This window comes from Orussus abietinus, unplaced genomic scaffold (genome assembly GCF_000612105.2).
Source record: "Orussus abietinus isolate OABI.00-Male unplaced genomic scaffold, Oabi_2.0 scaffold35, whole genome shotgun sequence".
Lineage (NCBI taxonomy): Eukaryota > Metazoa > Arthropoda > Insecta > Hymenoptera > Orussidae > Orussus > Orussus abietinus.
This window is the reverse complement of record NW_019394237.1, coordinates 687,999-704,443: the sequence shown is the minus strand read 5'-3', so window position 1 is coordinate 704,443 and position 16,445 is coordinate 687,999. Positions and strand designations below refer to the sequence as shown.

General features: G+C 54.1%; 1 protein-coding gene across 1 annotated transcript in view; it reads right to left on the bottom strand.

The window, feature by feature from the left end:
• Positions 1 to 571: 571 nt before the first annotated feature.
• The window catches only part of LOC105694989 (dipeptidase 1), a 33,343-nt gene continuing 17,469 nt past the window's right edge, over positions 572 to 16,445 (bottom strand). The window contains exons 3-12 of the mRNA XM_012416191.1: positions 13,957 to 14,237; positions 13,699 to 13,855; positions 7,601 to 7,733; positions 6,738 to 6,888; positions 5,738 to 5,807; positions 4,350 to 4,526; positions 2,370 to 2,454; positions 2,208 to 2,283; positions 1,815 to 1,953; positions 572 to 1,184 (exon numbers count right to left, since the gene is read on the bottom strand). Of these exons, the coding sequence (XP_012271614.1) occupies positions 1,095 to 1,184; positions 1,815 to 1,953; positions 2,208 to 2,283; positions 2,370 to 2,454; positions 4,350 to 4,526; positions 5,738 to 5,807; positions 6,738 to 6,888; positions 7,601 to 7,733; positions 13,699 to 13,855; positions 13,957 to 14,237 (1,359 nt within the window). The 3' untranslated portion in view covers positions 572 to 1,094. The remainder of the gene's footprint in view (positions 1,185 to 1,814; positions 1,954 to 2,207; positions 2,284 to 2,369; positions 2,455 to 4,349; positions 4,527 to 5,737; positions 5,808 to 6,737; positions 6,889 to 7,600; positions 7,734 to 13,698; positions 13,856 to 13,956; positions 14,238 to 16,445) is intronic.

The window sequence follows — 16,445 nt, the reverse complement described above, 5'->3', positions numbered from 1 at the left end:
AAAGACCACCCTTGGGGGAGAGAAAAGTACTTCTGGCGATACGCAACGGAAACGTCGCCTCCCCCTTATACCGCGTTCGCCCCCTCTAATGATTATCTGACGTCGTCATCGATTAATTACTTTAAGTTCCGCCTCGATCGCGCTAAAGCGCCTCGACTGGTAAAATCATTTCAAAATGACGGGCCTCTCTAAAGGAGGAGCCCCCTCACCCCCCGAGTACTCGGAGTACATGATAACGGATATCGCGTGTATACCTAACTCCGGGTGAAAATAACCCTCCGGGAGGTGGAGGGCTCCTTGAGAGGGCGAGAAAAAGGTCCTCCCCGAGACTCGAAATCAGTGATTAGTCCTAATGGTTAGTCCTATCGAGCGACCCGAAATGTCTAGTAAAAAGGATTCCTTAGTGGTTATACGTCGCGATTGGATCGGGGGGAAAAGACCCCCCGGTGACGAGCGACCACTCGGTGAAAAATCGAAAGGGGTGTCATCCTACCCTAGGATGCCGGCGTGCCCCCTCTTTGTACGTCTACGCGTTTACTTAGTTCCCTTCCTTCCCCCTTTTTTTCCCCTTTTCTTTCTTTTTCTTTATCTAGTAGAGTGTAGCCTAGGACGTAGGTGAGAGGCGCCCACTCGGCGCGGTCACCGAATTTCGACGTTTCCTTTTGACATGTTCATTGTTAATCCCTTTTGTTGGCGTTCTTTTTTAACGGTAGACCCGCCGCAGTGCGCGCTCGATGCGTGCGGTTCGATTTACGGTGATCGATTAACGGTGCGATTAGTAAAAATCGGCGAGAAAACACCCTAAGACCCGTTCAAAGGATCCGCGATTCGTCCTTTGGAATTTCATTAAATAGAAATCCCATCGCTCGTTCGGATGATTCGCGATTAATGAAATTATTATTCTATACGTCGAATTCCCGGAGAGAAGCTCGGGGGATGTCCTGCGAGGTGGGCCGGTGATTTCGGAGTCCTTCGGCGAATCGGAGTCCTTCTTCTCCTGGGCTTCAGAGGGTCCTTCCGGCGTGAGCTACGTGTCTGATTTTCGGCGATCTGGCCCAGTCGAGGAATCCTGGCGTGAGGGTCCTTAAAGTGGATCAGGACACTCCGTAGGAGCACGCGGAATTGTCCGGAGGACTGATCTTCTCCACGGGAGGAACCGCTGCTTTCTGCCACTCGTCCCTGATCTGTCAGGATCAGAAAATAGCGGAAAGGACATTTAACCCTTCGGTTATTCACCAGAAATCGGGAAAATGATCTACGTTAATTCTAACGATCTACGTTAATTTTAATGATCTACGTTAATTTTAATGATCTACGTTAATTTTAATTATCTACGTTAATTCGACGGCGAGTGATATGCGAGGGGGAAATAATAAAGGACGAGAAAAATTGAGCAGGTCCGGGATCCGCGGGGCCGCTGTCCCGGACCTACCTCAACCCGAAATAGATTGACCAGGCTGTCGATTATATCCTTTGACACTCCGCCATTTCCTGCCGCGAAACCGTCATTTTTCGTCCCGAGGGATCTGCTTATGGCGCAGATTTTCCTGAAAATCCCGATAACGAATCGCCGCCTCGAGGATTACGTGGGAGGACTTTTTATTCCAAGGTAAAAAAGAATTCCCACGGGATTAAAAGAGCCACGCATTTAATCCGCAAAGGCTGGAGAGCCTAGTCATTTCCTGGACGCAGGACGGAACTTGGCGAGGATTCGGAATTCCCGTAAAAAATTCAGGACCTCTCGTATTAACAGGAGGCATTTTCCCGCGCGAGATGGGGGGATCCCTCGGGAAGTAATTTTCGAATGAATTCACCTGTTCTACTTTAGCGAAGACCCTCAGCAGATTGAGTCCCGCGAGCTTCTTGATGTCCTCCTCGGTCCAGGTGGGGTCCTCCAGGAGCGTGGCCAGGAGCTGGGGATACCTGGAGACGTCCTCGAGGCCGGTCGGCGTGCTAAAAATCGCAAATCCTCCAGTAAACGAAGGGGAATAATTCCCCAGAGAAATAATTCCTCCCCTTATCACATTAAAGAAAGAAAAAAAAAAGAAAAAAAATCCACTTAACCAAAGAAATATTTTTATCCTTTAATTAAAAGGATAATTATGTAACCCAAATTAATCATCGCCATTCTGAAGAAATGTCCATTGCGAAGAAATGATTTTTTCTTAACGCAGGGGGTATCCCTAGGGATACGCGGACGTACTTACAAGTTGATCCCGTCGAATCCCGCTCCTATCCCGACATGATCGATGCCCGCTACCTTCCGAATGTGATTAATGTGCGCTGAAAGAAAGAGCAAGGGATTTCATGATTTCCATCCCACGGGACCCCCTGGGGGGTAGTTCCTTATCGGTGCAAAGTCAACTCACCTATCACGTCCCGAATCGTGGCAGTGTTGTTGCAGGTTATGAAGTACGTATAAAAGGGCACCATAGCGACGCCGCCATTTTTCGCCTGGAACGAAGGAACACAGGATAAAGGGGATGAATTCTATCGGGAAGCGATATAGCGCGTTATCAGTCCGGATTCGATCAGGTCCCTCGGGAAGAGAGGCTCAGGGTGGGAAGGCTCGATTCCGGATAGGCAAAGCGTCCCTTCCCGGGCGCGTGCATCCCTCGGGAAAGGGGACGCGTCCAGGTCGGTCGGGAAACGTCGTTTCCCGCAGGAAAGTTAGCCCGGGCGAAAAGTTCGGGGATGGTTTCCGGGTTTCCGAGTCGGACGAGACCCACCCCCGGATATCCACCACGCTAGGGGATGCATTAGCATTTCCCGAGTCTCCTCCTAGCGATTCCCCTCCCTCGGGAGAGGGCTCCGGTATGAGGGGTTGCTCCTGTTTGAACAGCCTCCAATCCGCGCGTTTACTGACCCAAAACCGAATAATTTCGGCCCTGGACGAAAGTTTCGCGAGCCCGTTCCGCGTGTCCGCAGCCCTCTCCCTGGGGCGAGTATCCCTCAGGACTCCCACTTGGCCCGCAAACCTTAACCCCTCGGACGATGCGGTAAAGCACCCTCTCTTTATGCCTCTCTCTCCCTCCCTTATCCTCGTTCTCCGCCCCCGCGCGCCGGAGATACCGCGGGTTAAAGGGAATCCCGTAGGTGTGCCCGGGAATTCGGGGGTGGTCGGATTCAACCCCTCGGTTTCGGCTAAGAATTCCCCACCGGGTTCATTTTTCAAAACGACTTCGGACCCCAGGTTGCCTCCTTAAGGTGATATGAAAGAGTCAGCCTATATATGTATCTGAGAAGTCAAATCCTTCGGGAAAGTATTCTCCGAAATGGGTGTATCGATTCGTTTGAAATTTCCCCACGGGAATATGGAGGCCATAAAGTAGGTCCTGAAACTCAGAAAATTTCAGTTTTCATGAAATATTTATTTACTTATCATGGACTGGAACCCACGTGGCGTGGTCCGGCCACGTGTTCGATGTTTCACGCTTCTTGGAGGCATAACATCCAAAATGAAAGAATTTCAGGACCTAGCTTGAACAATTTAGAATACCGTAGAAATGGAATATTACAGAGTCAGATGGGAAAATGTGGTAAATACTTTCGCCAACGATTGCAAGAGAATGCTGGCTAGTCCCGCGGCTACCACGTGTTCTTAGAGGAAAAATTTAGTTGCAGCTAAACGTCACAGATGGCGACGTCGGTTCATCAGAATATAAAAAGTCATGAATTCATGGGATTTCCACAGTTTGACATCGATCGTTTTATCATTACTTTACCGAAATGACATATGGAACCCTTTAGTTCGTATAATTCTCAGCGTAGACTGTAAAAGACTTAAACATAAATATAAATGTCGGTAATGAGACGCGCCAGCTTATGTTCCCACTTGAGTATTCAAAACGGCATTACCCCCAAAAAGGGTACAGATGAATTTGACTTAACCGACGTCGATTAAGTTTCTTAGCGCCTTTCATATCGCCTTAAGGGCGGAAAACCGAGGCTTCAGTTTTCCGCTTCCAGGCTCGCCGTTTTTCCCGGGGGCGCGAATCGCGGCGATTCTTCACCCCAGCCTCTTCGTTCCTTTCCCCCCTTCCCTCCCTTTTCTCTCTCAGGCGACCCGGCGGAGCCCATTTGCTAATTGGCTTCGAACGGTCCGGAACAGGTGCGGACTTCGTTACCGGAGAGTGCCCGGAAGGGGATAGAGAATCGAAGATCATCCGCTTTCCACATGGCCCGGGATTCCAGGGGTGGTTACATGAATTACCGTCACCCCGGTAATTGGAGGACACCCAGGACCTTCCCCGAAGGAAATTACCCTTCCCCCTCCCAGAAGATTTCCTCAGGGCCGTTGAAAGTTCCCTTCTTCGTCCTTAATCCTTCGCCTTTCCTCGAGGACTCACCAGGTTCCTAAGGACGTCGTCGGGAACGTTCCTGCTGGAGTTGCAGAGGGCCCTGGCGGCGCTGTGGGAGAAGATTACGGGAGCCCCGGTGGTCTGCAGAGCAGCCCTCATCGTCCTGGTGGACACGTGGGACAGGTCCACCAGCATCCCCAGCCTGTTCAGCTCCCTCACGACGGCCTGCAAACAGAGGAGGAACGCCTAATTTCACCCCTGGTCGTCCTCCTGGAAATGACCCGCCAACATCCTCGAGGAGGTCCTTTAACCCTTCCCGGCGGATCCTCCCCCTCGAGCCGATACCAAGAGCCGAAGGGGGTGGCGCGCGTTTCCACGACCGGCGGAAAAGCCACGGATTTTTCCAGGGGGACAATGGCCGGGGGTTTCCCAACGAGCGTGCCGCTCCATTTTCGCGAGCACGCACGACTTCCCCTTTTATCGGGTGTCTCGGACGGGGAGGAAAGGGGAAGAGGAGGAAAAAATGGGAAAAAGGAAAACGGGGGGGAAAGAAGGAGCGACACTCCTGCTTGGTTATTCATGGCTGGAAACGAATCCGGAAGCGATTTGCGAGAAACGAGGGAAATCTTAATGGCTATTGGTCCAAGATCGGCCTCCACCCCCGCGGGGGCGACTCCCCCTCGGGTAGTTTGCCGATCCAATGTATATTCAATGTATATACACGCGTATATACGTCTGCGGTTTAACTTAAAATCGAATTGTCTAAGTTTCGAAGGGTCAAGAAGGGGCGAATAAAAGGGGGAGTAAATGCCCCCAGCACCCCCGGGAGCCACCCCCGAGTCTTCCGAGTCTTCGAGCCGATTAATTTACAAGGAGGGTTCCCCTCCTGAGGGACCCCCCGTGGAAATTTTCGCCAACCCCTGGTTTATCATTTTCTTTTCCCTTCCCACCCCTTTTCCCTATGCCGTCCACGAGATGGGCGAACGGCGCCGCCTCCCGGAGGAATCGGGACGGATCGAAGGCCGACTCTTCCCCCAGGATGCCGCCTATAACCCGGGGATATCCCGCAGCCGCAACGACGAGCGTGATAAAATTGATAAAACGGAGGCCGACGACCCGCGTCGCGACGCCGTTCCCGATTCGCGGCAATATGCCACCCTGTAAATCCCCGGTCCCGTTTCCGCCGCGGAACGCGTTCCAAGAGGGCAGCGTCCCGAGGGAAGGGATACCTTTCGAGTCGCCTTCTAGGGGCAATGCATCTCCATTGTCTGATTTATCGCTAGGAAGGATGTCTGGACTATTTGCAGTATTCAGATATCCAGGATAGGGGGATACCTCGCCTACGGGACGCGTCTCACCTGGGGGAACCGCAAGGGTGGATCCAAAAATGAAGGGAAAAAAAATATATATATAAAATATATAAATGCCGTACTCACCTTCCCGAACTCGCTGAGTCCCGGCACGTTCTCCTGGGTCCCGTTGGACTCCCCGACCGAACAGACTGCCCTGCCAAGAAAATCCTCGTTAGATTCGTCGGCCATCGGCCCTGGCCATAAAGGATATCATCCCCCGGGATAAGATCGAATTTTCGTCCGGCTCGACATTCAGGGATCCCCCGGCAAAAATTCCCGCAGAGAGGGATGAAGGGGAGAGGGGTCGATTGTTTTCTCCCCTCCCGAGTGGAGTTCGAGTTGCAATACGGTGCGACGTCGCGAGACGTCCCGAAGGAGAGAGGCCGGAGAAAATTCAATATCTCGGGACCAACTCGCCCCCCTCCCCCGGGAATCCCTCCCAGGGGTGCATACGCGCACCCCTGGGGCAAAGGGCCCCCTCCTTCTCCCGGGGGTGCGAGGCATACATCGACGCGGACCGAGGAAAATTCAATCTCCAGCTTTCCCACCTCCTCCCGGCGACGTCCGACGTCCTGGGATCCTTGCGGGTCCCCAGGGACGCCTCGGCCCGTTCCCGCGGGAGAATCGATCGAGACGATCCCGGAGGAACAAAAAGGAATTCTTTCGCTCCCTCCGTCATCGATCGTAACCGCCCCTAGGTTTACCCGGGCGGACCGGTGAATAAAATCCCGGCGTATCGGTAAACTACCCCTCGTAAATTAAAACCGCCACGGGGAGGATTGACCCTGACTTTTACGACGTCGGTGCACCGTGCGGTGCGTAAAGTGCACGGGGTGCTCTTCGAGGAGCGCGCGTCATCCCCCAGGAGGGTGCGATCGAAAGGGGAGGACGCGACAAGGAATTTCGGGGAGTCTTTTTTTCTGGAAGAGGTTCTTCGGGGTACTCGACGGTTCGGGGATGATTTTGGAGGCCGGAGCTTCTCCAGGACCTCTTCAGGACCTCTTCAGGACCTCTTTCGACGTCGCCCCGACCGATCCCCCACAACACCCCGACACCCCTCCCGAAAAATCGGCGGAGCTCTCACCAGGAGGTGTCGCAGGCGTGCGTCAGGGTGAGGTACCTGGCCCCCAGGCCGTAGAAGGTCCTCAGCACGCCCAGGGAGTTCCCCAGGGAATGTCCACCCTCCACGCCGATCAGGCTCGCGATCTTCCCCTCTCGGTGCGCCTCGATTAGACCTGGAAAGTTAAAAGCTCGAATAAATCGACCTCGTCCTCCCGGGACGGCGTTCCTTCAAGAGGGGTTTATCGCATTCGACGCGATCGCCTCCACCTTCTCCAGTATCCTGGACGCGTCCTCGAAATTCCCGACTCGAGGAGGAGAAGTTCGAGCCGGAGAAGAGGAAGCCGAGGGAAAACAAAGGAAAGAGAAGAAGGGGTTGCAAATCGACTTTCCGCCCCCTCTTTCCGTCGATTTCACGGCCACTCTGGAGCGGGCATGCAACGAGGGTGGAAAACAAAAAAGAAAAGAAATAAGTAAAAGGTAAAATAGAAAGTCCAGGAAGGAGCAAGGTTTCGAGGAATCCGGGGATAACACGAGGGGTCGGAGGATCCTTCCTGGGGTCGAACCTCCCAGGAGAGGAGCAAGGACGTCCCTCTCCCCGGTTACGAGGGAATCGTGGGAAATGCAAGCAACGCCGACCACCTGTCGTCCGACCAGGGTGACGTTTTACACGTGCCTCCCCTTAGGGGGGTGCACGCGTTCAATCCGGCGACGTAAACCGCCCCCCACGAGGAAAGTAATTACGGCCCCGTCAACCGGTAACGCGCCATTACGCGCGCAAGTACCGCCGACACCGAGGTCTTACCCTAATTTTCCGGCCCACTGAGGGCCACCCTCGACCGCGGGAAATCTTCAAAATCGAGGCTAAAAGGGAATAGGGCGACCCACCCTTGACCGAGGTGACCAGCGTCAGGTGCTGCGCGTTCATCTCGGCCAGCCTCCGGATCACGTCGATCTGCTCCAGGGAGAGCTGGACCGCGTTCAGCTGCGCTGCTCCACAGGGCACGTAGGCGGACCAGAACTGAAAATGAAACGGAGACCATTTAACGGATACCTAGAGACCGGCGACGAGAAATCCCGAGTCAACGATCAATCGATGGAACCGACCCTGTTCGACCGGTACTCGATAACTTTCACTTACCGGTAACCATCAGCATTTTGTACATACCTCACCGAGAAATACAAATCTCAATACATACCGAGACATCGACATACACAAAATACCGTAGTAGCGATATTACAATTCCATATTTTTTAATCATCTCTAAAAATTATTAATAATCATTTCACTCAAATTCTTACAACTCGGAATGAACATCGCGTTCAATTTACATCGACATTTAATGAAATTCATTGAATGATCATTCATCGATGACGTCTCTCCTTTCTCAAGGTACGCGCTCCTCGTAAGAGGTGACGGGAGGACCGATCAGCTGATTTTGACAGCTGCCCCTGGGGGGCTGTTACGCTTCCTTTGCGCGCGGATGTCGTCCGCGATAGTCGACTCCCCTCTTTGCGGGGGTTCTGGGGAGTTGACAAAAAATGCAGAAAGGGTTGAAGGGGGGGCAGGCAGGAAGGAAATTAGCTCGTAGTGAAATTCATTGAATGATCATTCATCGATGACATCTCTCCTTTCTCAAGGTACGCGCTCCTCGTAAGAGGTGACGGGAAGACCGATCAGCTGATTTTGACAGCTGCCCCTGGGGGGCTGTTACGCTTCCTTTGCGCGCGGATGTCGTCCGCGATAGTCGACTCCCCTCTTTGCGGGGGTTCTGGGGAGTTGGCAAAAAATGCAGAAAGGGTTGAAGAGGGGGTAGGCAGGAAGGAAATTAGCTCGTCGGCAGGCCGCGCGGGAAATCGGCCGCGGGAGTCGCGCGTCAAGGGACGTCGTTTGCGGGACGCGGTCGATCGGTTTTCGAGTTCCGAGGGCCGAAATTCAATATTTGCCCTGGCGCGGAAGCCCGCGGTAATTAGACCGCAGGCTAATTGGAATCGCGTGCGCTCCGCAAACCGTGGGACGATGACGGGGCATAACGAGCCGCGAGATGGTTCCCCCATAGGCCCCGCTGCGTTTCCGCCGGACCGGCCAGGACGAGATTTCCTTTCCGCACCTTTCCACTAATCGTTATCACCGCGGGTCCTTTCATTATCAATGCGCGTCCTCGGCTCCCGAAAAAGGGTTCCATCGGGAAGAAAAGAATGAGAAAAAAGGGGATAGACCGATTCCCCGAGAAAAACCGCCTCGCGTTTTTCCGCGGAAATCGCAATTTCCGCGGATTCTACGGCGGTGGGGGCGCACCCCGGCGACCGCTAATTCGCCGGGGTAGGGTGAGGAATCGATCCAGGTCTCGTCGTTAAATCGCCGCTTGTCGGGCCAAATCGGCGGGGTGTGGCTTTTTGATAACACCGTTCGCCCCCTGCCCCCCAGGCCCCCGAGGATGGGGCTCCATCGCGCCCACGAGGGATACTCGGTCCAGGAAAGCCGAGCTCGTTTCCCCGAGACTCTGTTTTCATTTACCGAATCGGCCAATTGGTCGGCAATTCGACCGCAATCGGGGGGTAGAGAGGGGAAAGGGGCACTAAACGCCTGCGGAATTCCAAATGTACTTGGCTTACTTTTTTTTCCCCGCAACCTGGATAGAAGAGCCCTCCCCCCAATTTTCAATTTGCATTCCCCCGATGTCTCTCCACCCCCTTCGAGACTCCCGACTCAAAGGAGCAGCTCTCGCGGTCATTTCGTTGCGGGCAAGATGCTGCGGAAACCGCAGAAACCCCTTCCGCGCCCTTCTCGAAGATCGGAGGGGGGGAAAAGAAAAAAAGGGGGAGCGGAGGGAAAAAGTCGGGGATAGATGAGAAAACGGGGAAACCAAGAAACTACCGCGGGATATTCATGGCTTTGTCCGAGCACCCCCTTCCTCTTTCCTCCCCCCGCCCTCGCGGCCGGCTTTGCGGCTTTCTGGGGCGGAAACGGTCGCCCTGCGTTCGATTTAAAGCGGCCACCGGCTCGTTCCGGAAACGCGAGATTGGATCCGCGGATTCGCCCCCGGGCGAATCCGCGGATCCACCGAGAGGGGGTAAGAACCCTCGAGGGAGCTATCGACTTAATTTCGAGATTTCGAAAATGTTCCAGATATGATAACAGGGGGTGTATTATCAATTCTGTACCTCGCGGAGGATGGGGGTAGGTCGGGGGGGATTCGCGATATTCCGCGACAGGGTGGACGCGTATCCGTGGATAGGAAAGGTCCTCCCTCTGGGCGAGGGCCAGGACACCGCGGGTGGAGGCGCAGAGGACCTCCCGCAAAGGCATGGAAATCCGGTAATCCGGAGGAGCGGAGAGAGCCCTCGGGAAAGGGAATAAAAGCACCGGGTCCGAAGCGGCCTCGGTAAATACTTCAAAGATACCCAAGAGTATTCGCGGACGCCGGATGACAGCGTCCCGATTAATGGATATCCCCGCGGAATTACATCTTCCCCCCCTTTATCGGAGAACTCCGTCCCGGAAAGGGAAAAAGAAAATGAAAAAAGGGAGGGAGGGAGATTCCACCCCCAAACGCGGCCGATATCTCCTACAAGGGGGGGAAACGAACCCCTGAAAGAAAATATCAAATCGCCACGATCTCGATTGGTATCGAGTCGATCGCTAACGACCCCCTAATCGGTATCGGCCGCCATCGATCGGGGTGGAATCCCTACAAAGTATTCCGATTGATCGAAGCCATTGGAATTAATCGAATGACACCGCGAGATGGAGAGGGGGTGTTAATTTATCGACCCCCCCCCCCCTCTATGCGGCCCGAAATCGCCGATCAGCCCCGGAAATGGGATCCTCCCTCTTCGATTTTCCCGTAATCGAGGGGACACCCCCCCGGAAGGGGGTCCAGGACTCCCGGGGGATAAGAGCCGGGGAAACCGGAAGCCTCCCCGGGAAAACCGGGAGGAGGGTCCCTTTTCACTTTTCCGAGGACCTCGGGACGTTTGCACCTCTCCTCGGGTTCCCGGGGGAGTGGACAAATACCCCCCCGAATAAACACCCCCCGGGGGGAGGGAGGAAGAGGCACTTCCTTCGGTGTCTCTCCAAGGGGATACGTGGGGTGGAAATAAAAATATTTATCTACGCATTATGTATTACATAGACTTCCGCGATGTAACTCGAACCCCTTTCTCTTGCCCCCCCGGCGGGGGAGACACCCCCCTCGGGGGTCGATGCCTCCCTCGAGGCGCGTCGCTCTAATTGGCGGTTTTTTCTTTCTAATTTCCTTTTCTTTTGTTTTCCGACCACGGAGTCGATTTCTTTTCCGGGATCGAGGGAATTATTCTTCGGGGATGGGGGGACGCAGGGGGTGGGATCGCCCGAAGACCGGAAGACGAAGGGTGCTCGCCCCCTGAAAATGGCCGTCGGGGTAGGTCAGTGCATCGGGGTTGCCCGGTGTGACCTAATTATGGACGGGATGCAACTCCCACCCTCTCTCTCTCTCTCTCTCTCTCTCTCGCCCCTTGGCCACCACCCCTCGTTACAAATGGAGCGCATAAACCATCGGCCCGACCTACCCCTACCCGAGGCGTCCTCTTTCCCCCTGGCCGACGACAAGGCGTCGGGACGCGTGATTGGCGTATCGACACCTGCCGTCGGCTCCCCGGAAACCACCCCGTCGACGAGCTACCCCCCCCCGACGTTTTCATAAATCATTAAGCCTGGCCGACGTACGCGGGGGGGATGGAAAAAAGGGGAGGAATTCGGGGGCGACCGAAGACGCCGTCCTCGGGGATATCCCCGGAATTATCCCCAATTCTCCGGAATTCTACCGGCAATCGGGATCCTGCCTCGACGCCGGGATATATTCCCAGGTCGAGGGTCGGCCGCGGATTTGGGCGTCATCCGGAGGGGAGATTAATGGTCCTCGGGGTGCGTTCCGTGACAGAGGCGAGCCAATTTCGAGGGGAGTCAATGGCGACACCGTAATCAGCGAAGCTCTCTCCGCAGAGCCATTCACTTAGGCCCGGAGCGCCCCGGCCAATCGGGGGGACGATAACGCGAGGATGCACCTCCGCACCCCTGCACCCGGATTATGCATTCCGCCCTCTCTGTACCCCCGGAACCCAGGGCCCCCCGCCTCGAGTCGCCACCCTCGAGGACCGGAAAGGAATCGGGGGAGGAAGAAACGCCGATTGCCGGGGAATCCGCGCATCCGGGATTCCCGGATGCTGCAGATGCATTACGCATTCCGCCCGGTCAGCAGCATCCGCAATCCCGGGCGTCGGGCTTTAAGCCCCAGCCATTAGCGACGGAGGAAGGCTCGCCGACTCCCGAAGCTCGACGCCGATTGGCAGATGCCGATAGGCCCGACCTGCGATTAGGCCGCAGCGTTTCCCCCGTTCCGGACGATCTGTATAATCGGCCGGGATAAACGGAACTCTCCTTTGCCACTCGACCCGCGAACCTCCCCGAGGAAAAACAAAAAAAAAGAGTAAATTCACCCCCAAACATGTAGGTGAAAAAAAAAGAAGAGTAAATTCACCTCCAAACAGGCAGGTAAAAAAATGAATAAATTCGCCCCCAAACATGAACGTAAAAAAAAAACAGAGTAAATTCACCTCCAAACATGTATGCAAAAAAAAACAGTAAATTCACCTCCAAACATGTAGGTGAAAAAAAAAGAAGAGTAAATTCCCCTCCAAACAGGCAGGTGAAAAAAAAAAGAATAAATTCGCCCCCAAACATGAACGTAAAAAAAAAGAGTAAATTTACCTCCAAACGTGTACGCGAAAAAAAATAGAAGAGTAAATTCACCTTCAAACATGCAGGTGAAAAACAAAAACAGATTTTTATTAAGTCATTTAAAAATGCTGAATCCCCTACATTTAGAGTTACAGCGACCGTGAAAATAGTTTGACTACACTATTTAATTAAAAATTCAAAGTTGAACCAACTCGCTTATCGAGTTCGCCATAATTAACTCGGAGAATGGCTGGAATTTCCTCTCTTCTTTTTTCTTTCTCAGGGTGGAAGGCATAAATTTCGAGGGGATGGAATATATATATATATATTTATATATGTGGTGATATTTCGTTCCCCGATTACCGGGAATTAATAATTTTGATTTATCCGCCCGAGCGATATCAATGGTCGAATAATTATCCGGGAGAAATGAACGTTCCTGGTAGAACTCAGGGACCAGTTTTAGCTCCGGGTCCTCCGGGAGGAGGGTGTCTCGAGGACAGGTCCTTAGACGAAATTTAGGACCGGCAGGGAAAATTAGAACCACGAGAGGAGTCGAGTCCCCGGACCGCCTAATTCCCTCTCGGAATCGACCTCTAATTAAGCAGGCCCGGATTAAAAACGAATTAAGGGGTTAAGAGACTCTCCGGATTAAATTCGATTTTCCGTCGCGAGGACGCGTCGGCCAGGAAAACGCCCCGGACAAAAGTTGTCCCTCGCATCCCCGCGGACGATATTTATAGGAAGGATTTTTTGATCCCGCGTCCCGGTAAAAAGTTATAAATTAAAAACCCACGAGAGAGAGGCACTCTCGGATAATGTCCCGACGTTGACGGATGGCGCGCCCGGGAGAAACGGGTGTTGATTTTCGGGGGGGGGCTTTCCACCCACTGGGGGGGGCGAAATCCTAGACGGAGAAATCCCCTAGATGGGAGGAAAGCTCCGGAGGAGGGCCCTCCACTCGTTGACCCCTTTCGCGGCGACCGTAACTTATCGGCAGATGGCCCGAGCACCATATCCCGAAGGAACCCAGCGTCCGGCAAGTTTATCGAGGACCCTCGACAAACAACCGCGGATTGGTCTCCTCTCCTGGCCAGGAAAGCTGGGCTCCTACTCCTCGACGAGAGGGAAGGAAGAAATCACCCCCGAGGAGGGTCCACCTGTCCTCCCGGGCCGCGAAGAAGTCGGATCCGCCTCCGAGGTGACTCCTCTCTCCCAGTCCCAGGGGAACCTCGAAATCTCTCAGACAAAGCCCCAAAACCCTCACCTGCGCCCCGACGAGTCCTGCCCGGAGCCTCGGGATGTCCGTGTGGCTCCAGTCCGACCTGGCCCAGGGGTCCACCCTGCCGAGGTCGCTGCTCAGGTTGACCTCCCCCAGCTGATTGTGCACGAACTTCCTGACGTTCCAGGGCAGGTCGTTGTGCCTGGAAGAGCAGGGAAGGAGGATCAAACGAGGGTCGGGTTCTCTACCAGGGAACACCTGCAGGATCGAGCATCCTTCCTCGATCCCCTCGGGACGTCCTACCCGTCGATAAGAGGCACTTCAGTGAGTATCCTCCTGATAACGTCCAGTCTCTGCTGGTGCGTCGCCGGGGCCGACTGGAGGAGCAGGGGCAGGCACAGCCCCCCCAGGAGCAGGGCCCCTGCCAGCAGGAGGATCGGCGCCAGGACTCGACATCGTCTCCGAGGGTTCTCTTCCCTCCTCTCCTTGCTGCTCCCGCTGCTGGTCGAGTCCTCGCAGGGCGGTGGCAACCGGACGGTGCCGTTGCACGGCGCTACATCCGGCAGCTCGGTTAGGCACGTTGTCTGAAACGATTCGACGGATCGCCGTTAATCCCCGGTCCCCAGGAGTCTCTCCGAGTGCCCGATCGCGGAGGAGCAGGGATTAGAGGATTAAAGGAGTCCCGAGGGTGGAGGCGCCCACCGGAGCGTGCCCGGGTCCCGTCAAAGGGACGCCGGACGGCGAGTTGGCGGAAGGAAGGGCGCGCAAGCGCGTTAAGGCGGAACGAAAGGGTCACTCTATCTACGGGATGTCGAAATATTGATAACGGAATTATCCAAACTGGATGCACCGAATGATGCGATACAGTAAAGCGTAGTTATGAAGGACCCGAGTGAAATTCGATTTGTCGACGAGGAAATGTATTTCTCCCACCCTAGGGACCAAGGATTCAGGATTCTTTTGTGTCCTTCCCATTTTTCGAAAATGTCAATATCCTCTGGGAAATTGATACCACCCCGTTCGCGATTAAGGGTAGGGATATTAGTGCGAAGTAATTTCCCGGAAGAGGAGTCAGGATACGGCTCCACGGAGGATTCCCTCAAATTAAGCGTAAGTCGCGTCGCTTCTTAAACAAGACCGGGAATTACGAGTCAAAGGACTCGAAGTTGAGCATTCACCCCTTTCTCGGGGGTCCCGCCTCAAAGGGTGAGAGCTCGATTTCGAGGCGAGCATCGGGATCTCTTCCGAGGTTCCGCGAAAGCCGAGAGGTGCAAAATCCGCGAGGAGGGAGAGACAGTCGACCCCCTGCGAATTCTGAAATGCCCCGATTTCGAGAGTTGCTAAAGGACCGGAAGATCGCCCCGTTTGCTCGATCCGACATCGCAGCCTGTATAAAAAATACTTGCCAAATTAGCAAACAAATTTGTCGCAACTGCCAAGAAAATATTCGAGCTAATCAGCGATGGACAATTTTTCGTTGCTATAACAAGAACGTCGCAATTGAATTGAATTTGCGCGGTCCCCGGGGGGTAATGGTTTATTTGTTGTTGTCAAAAATGTTTACGGGCTTTCTTATGAATGTACGTTGAAAATTAGCAAACAAATTTGTCGCAACAGCTAATAAGGTATAGTCGTTTCTGTTTAAGCTAATCAGCAACATACAATTTGTCGTCGACAAAAATCTTTACAGGCTTTCTTATGAATGATCATTGAAAATTAGCAAACAAATTTGTCGCAACAACGAAGGAAATTTAGTCGCCTTAGTTCAAGCTAATCAGCGATATAGAATTCGTCGTTGCTGGAAAAAGAACGTCGCAACTGAATAGAATTTGCGTTGCCCCCGGGGAGTAATGGTTTTTTTGTTCTTATCAAAATTGTTTACGGGCTCTTTTATGAATGTTCATGTTTGTCCCTGCAAGTGAAATTTCTCGTTACGACTGTGAATTCATTTTCCGCGCGTATAATCTGGGGTGTACCCCGAGGGGGCGAGGGGAGGGGCACGGGGTCGATTCGCGGGGGGGCTCGCCTGAAAGCTAGCAAACCGAGTCCGGGCTGGCGAGCATTGTCAAGTTTTCGTATAAATTTCTCCTCGACGTAAATTCAAAAGCCGCCACCGTCGGGGCCGGGGCACAAAGCCGGCGGAGACCTGCGGAGAAGAGCCCCGAAGAGGGTGCGGGGGTGGCTCCCCTCCCCCGGGCGGGCTCGCCCTCGATTTTGGGGCGCTTGACACTCGCAAGAGACGCGGCCACAAATTCCTCCCCCTCCCGGTGCCGAGGAAGCGCCAAGTGTCCTGGGGGAGGAAGAGGGCACGGAAGTCCCGAGGCAAGGACCCCTTTCGACCCCCTGGGAGGGGAGAAAGGGTGCCGCGAGTCCTGCAGGACCCTCCTACGAGGGGAGGGAAAATTTCTCCCCGTCTTAAAGGGGAAGGGTTCTCGTCCTAGAAGGTCTCCTAGGGGAAAGGGGTCGAGGGTGCATCGGAAGGGTGGAATCCCGAGGGAGAGCAAAGCCACGTCGGCGCATCTCCGGGGCTTCTCCCCTTTTCCTATCGTGGCCGATTATCCGGCTAGCTAATCAAATTAATCGATCAATTCTGCGACTTTTAACAGCTCGCGAATCCCACCCCCGGGGAGATCGCCGGTGCTTGACCATGTCGAGGGAATCCTCTCGGGTTCCCGTGATCGACCGGGGGAGGGAAGTGTTCCCTCCCTCCCGAAAAAAAAAAAAGAGAAAAAATTCCCGGGTTTCCGCTCGGCCCGACTTATCGCGGCGAAAGCTCCGAATGAAATTTTCCC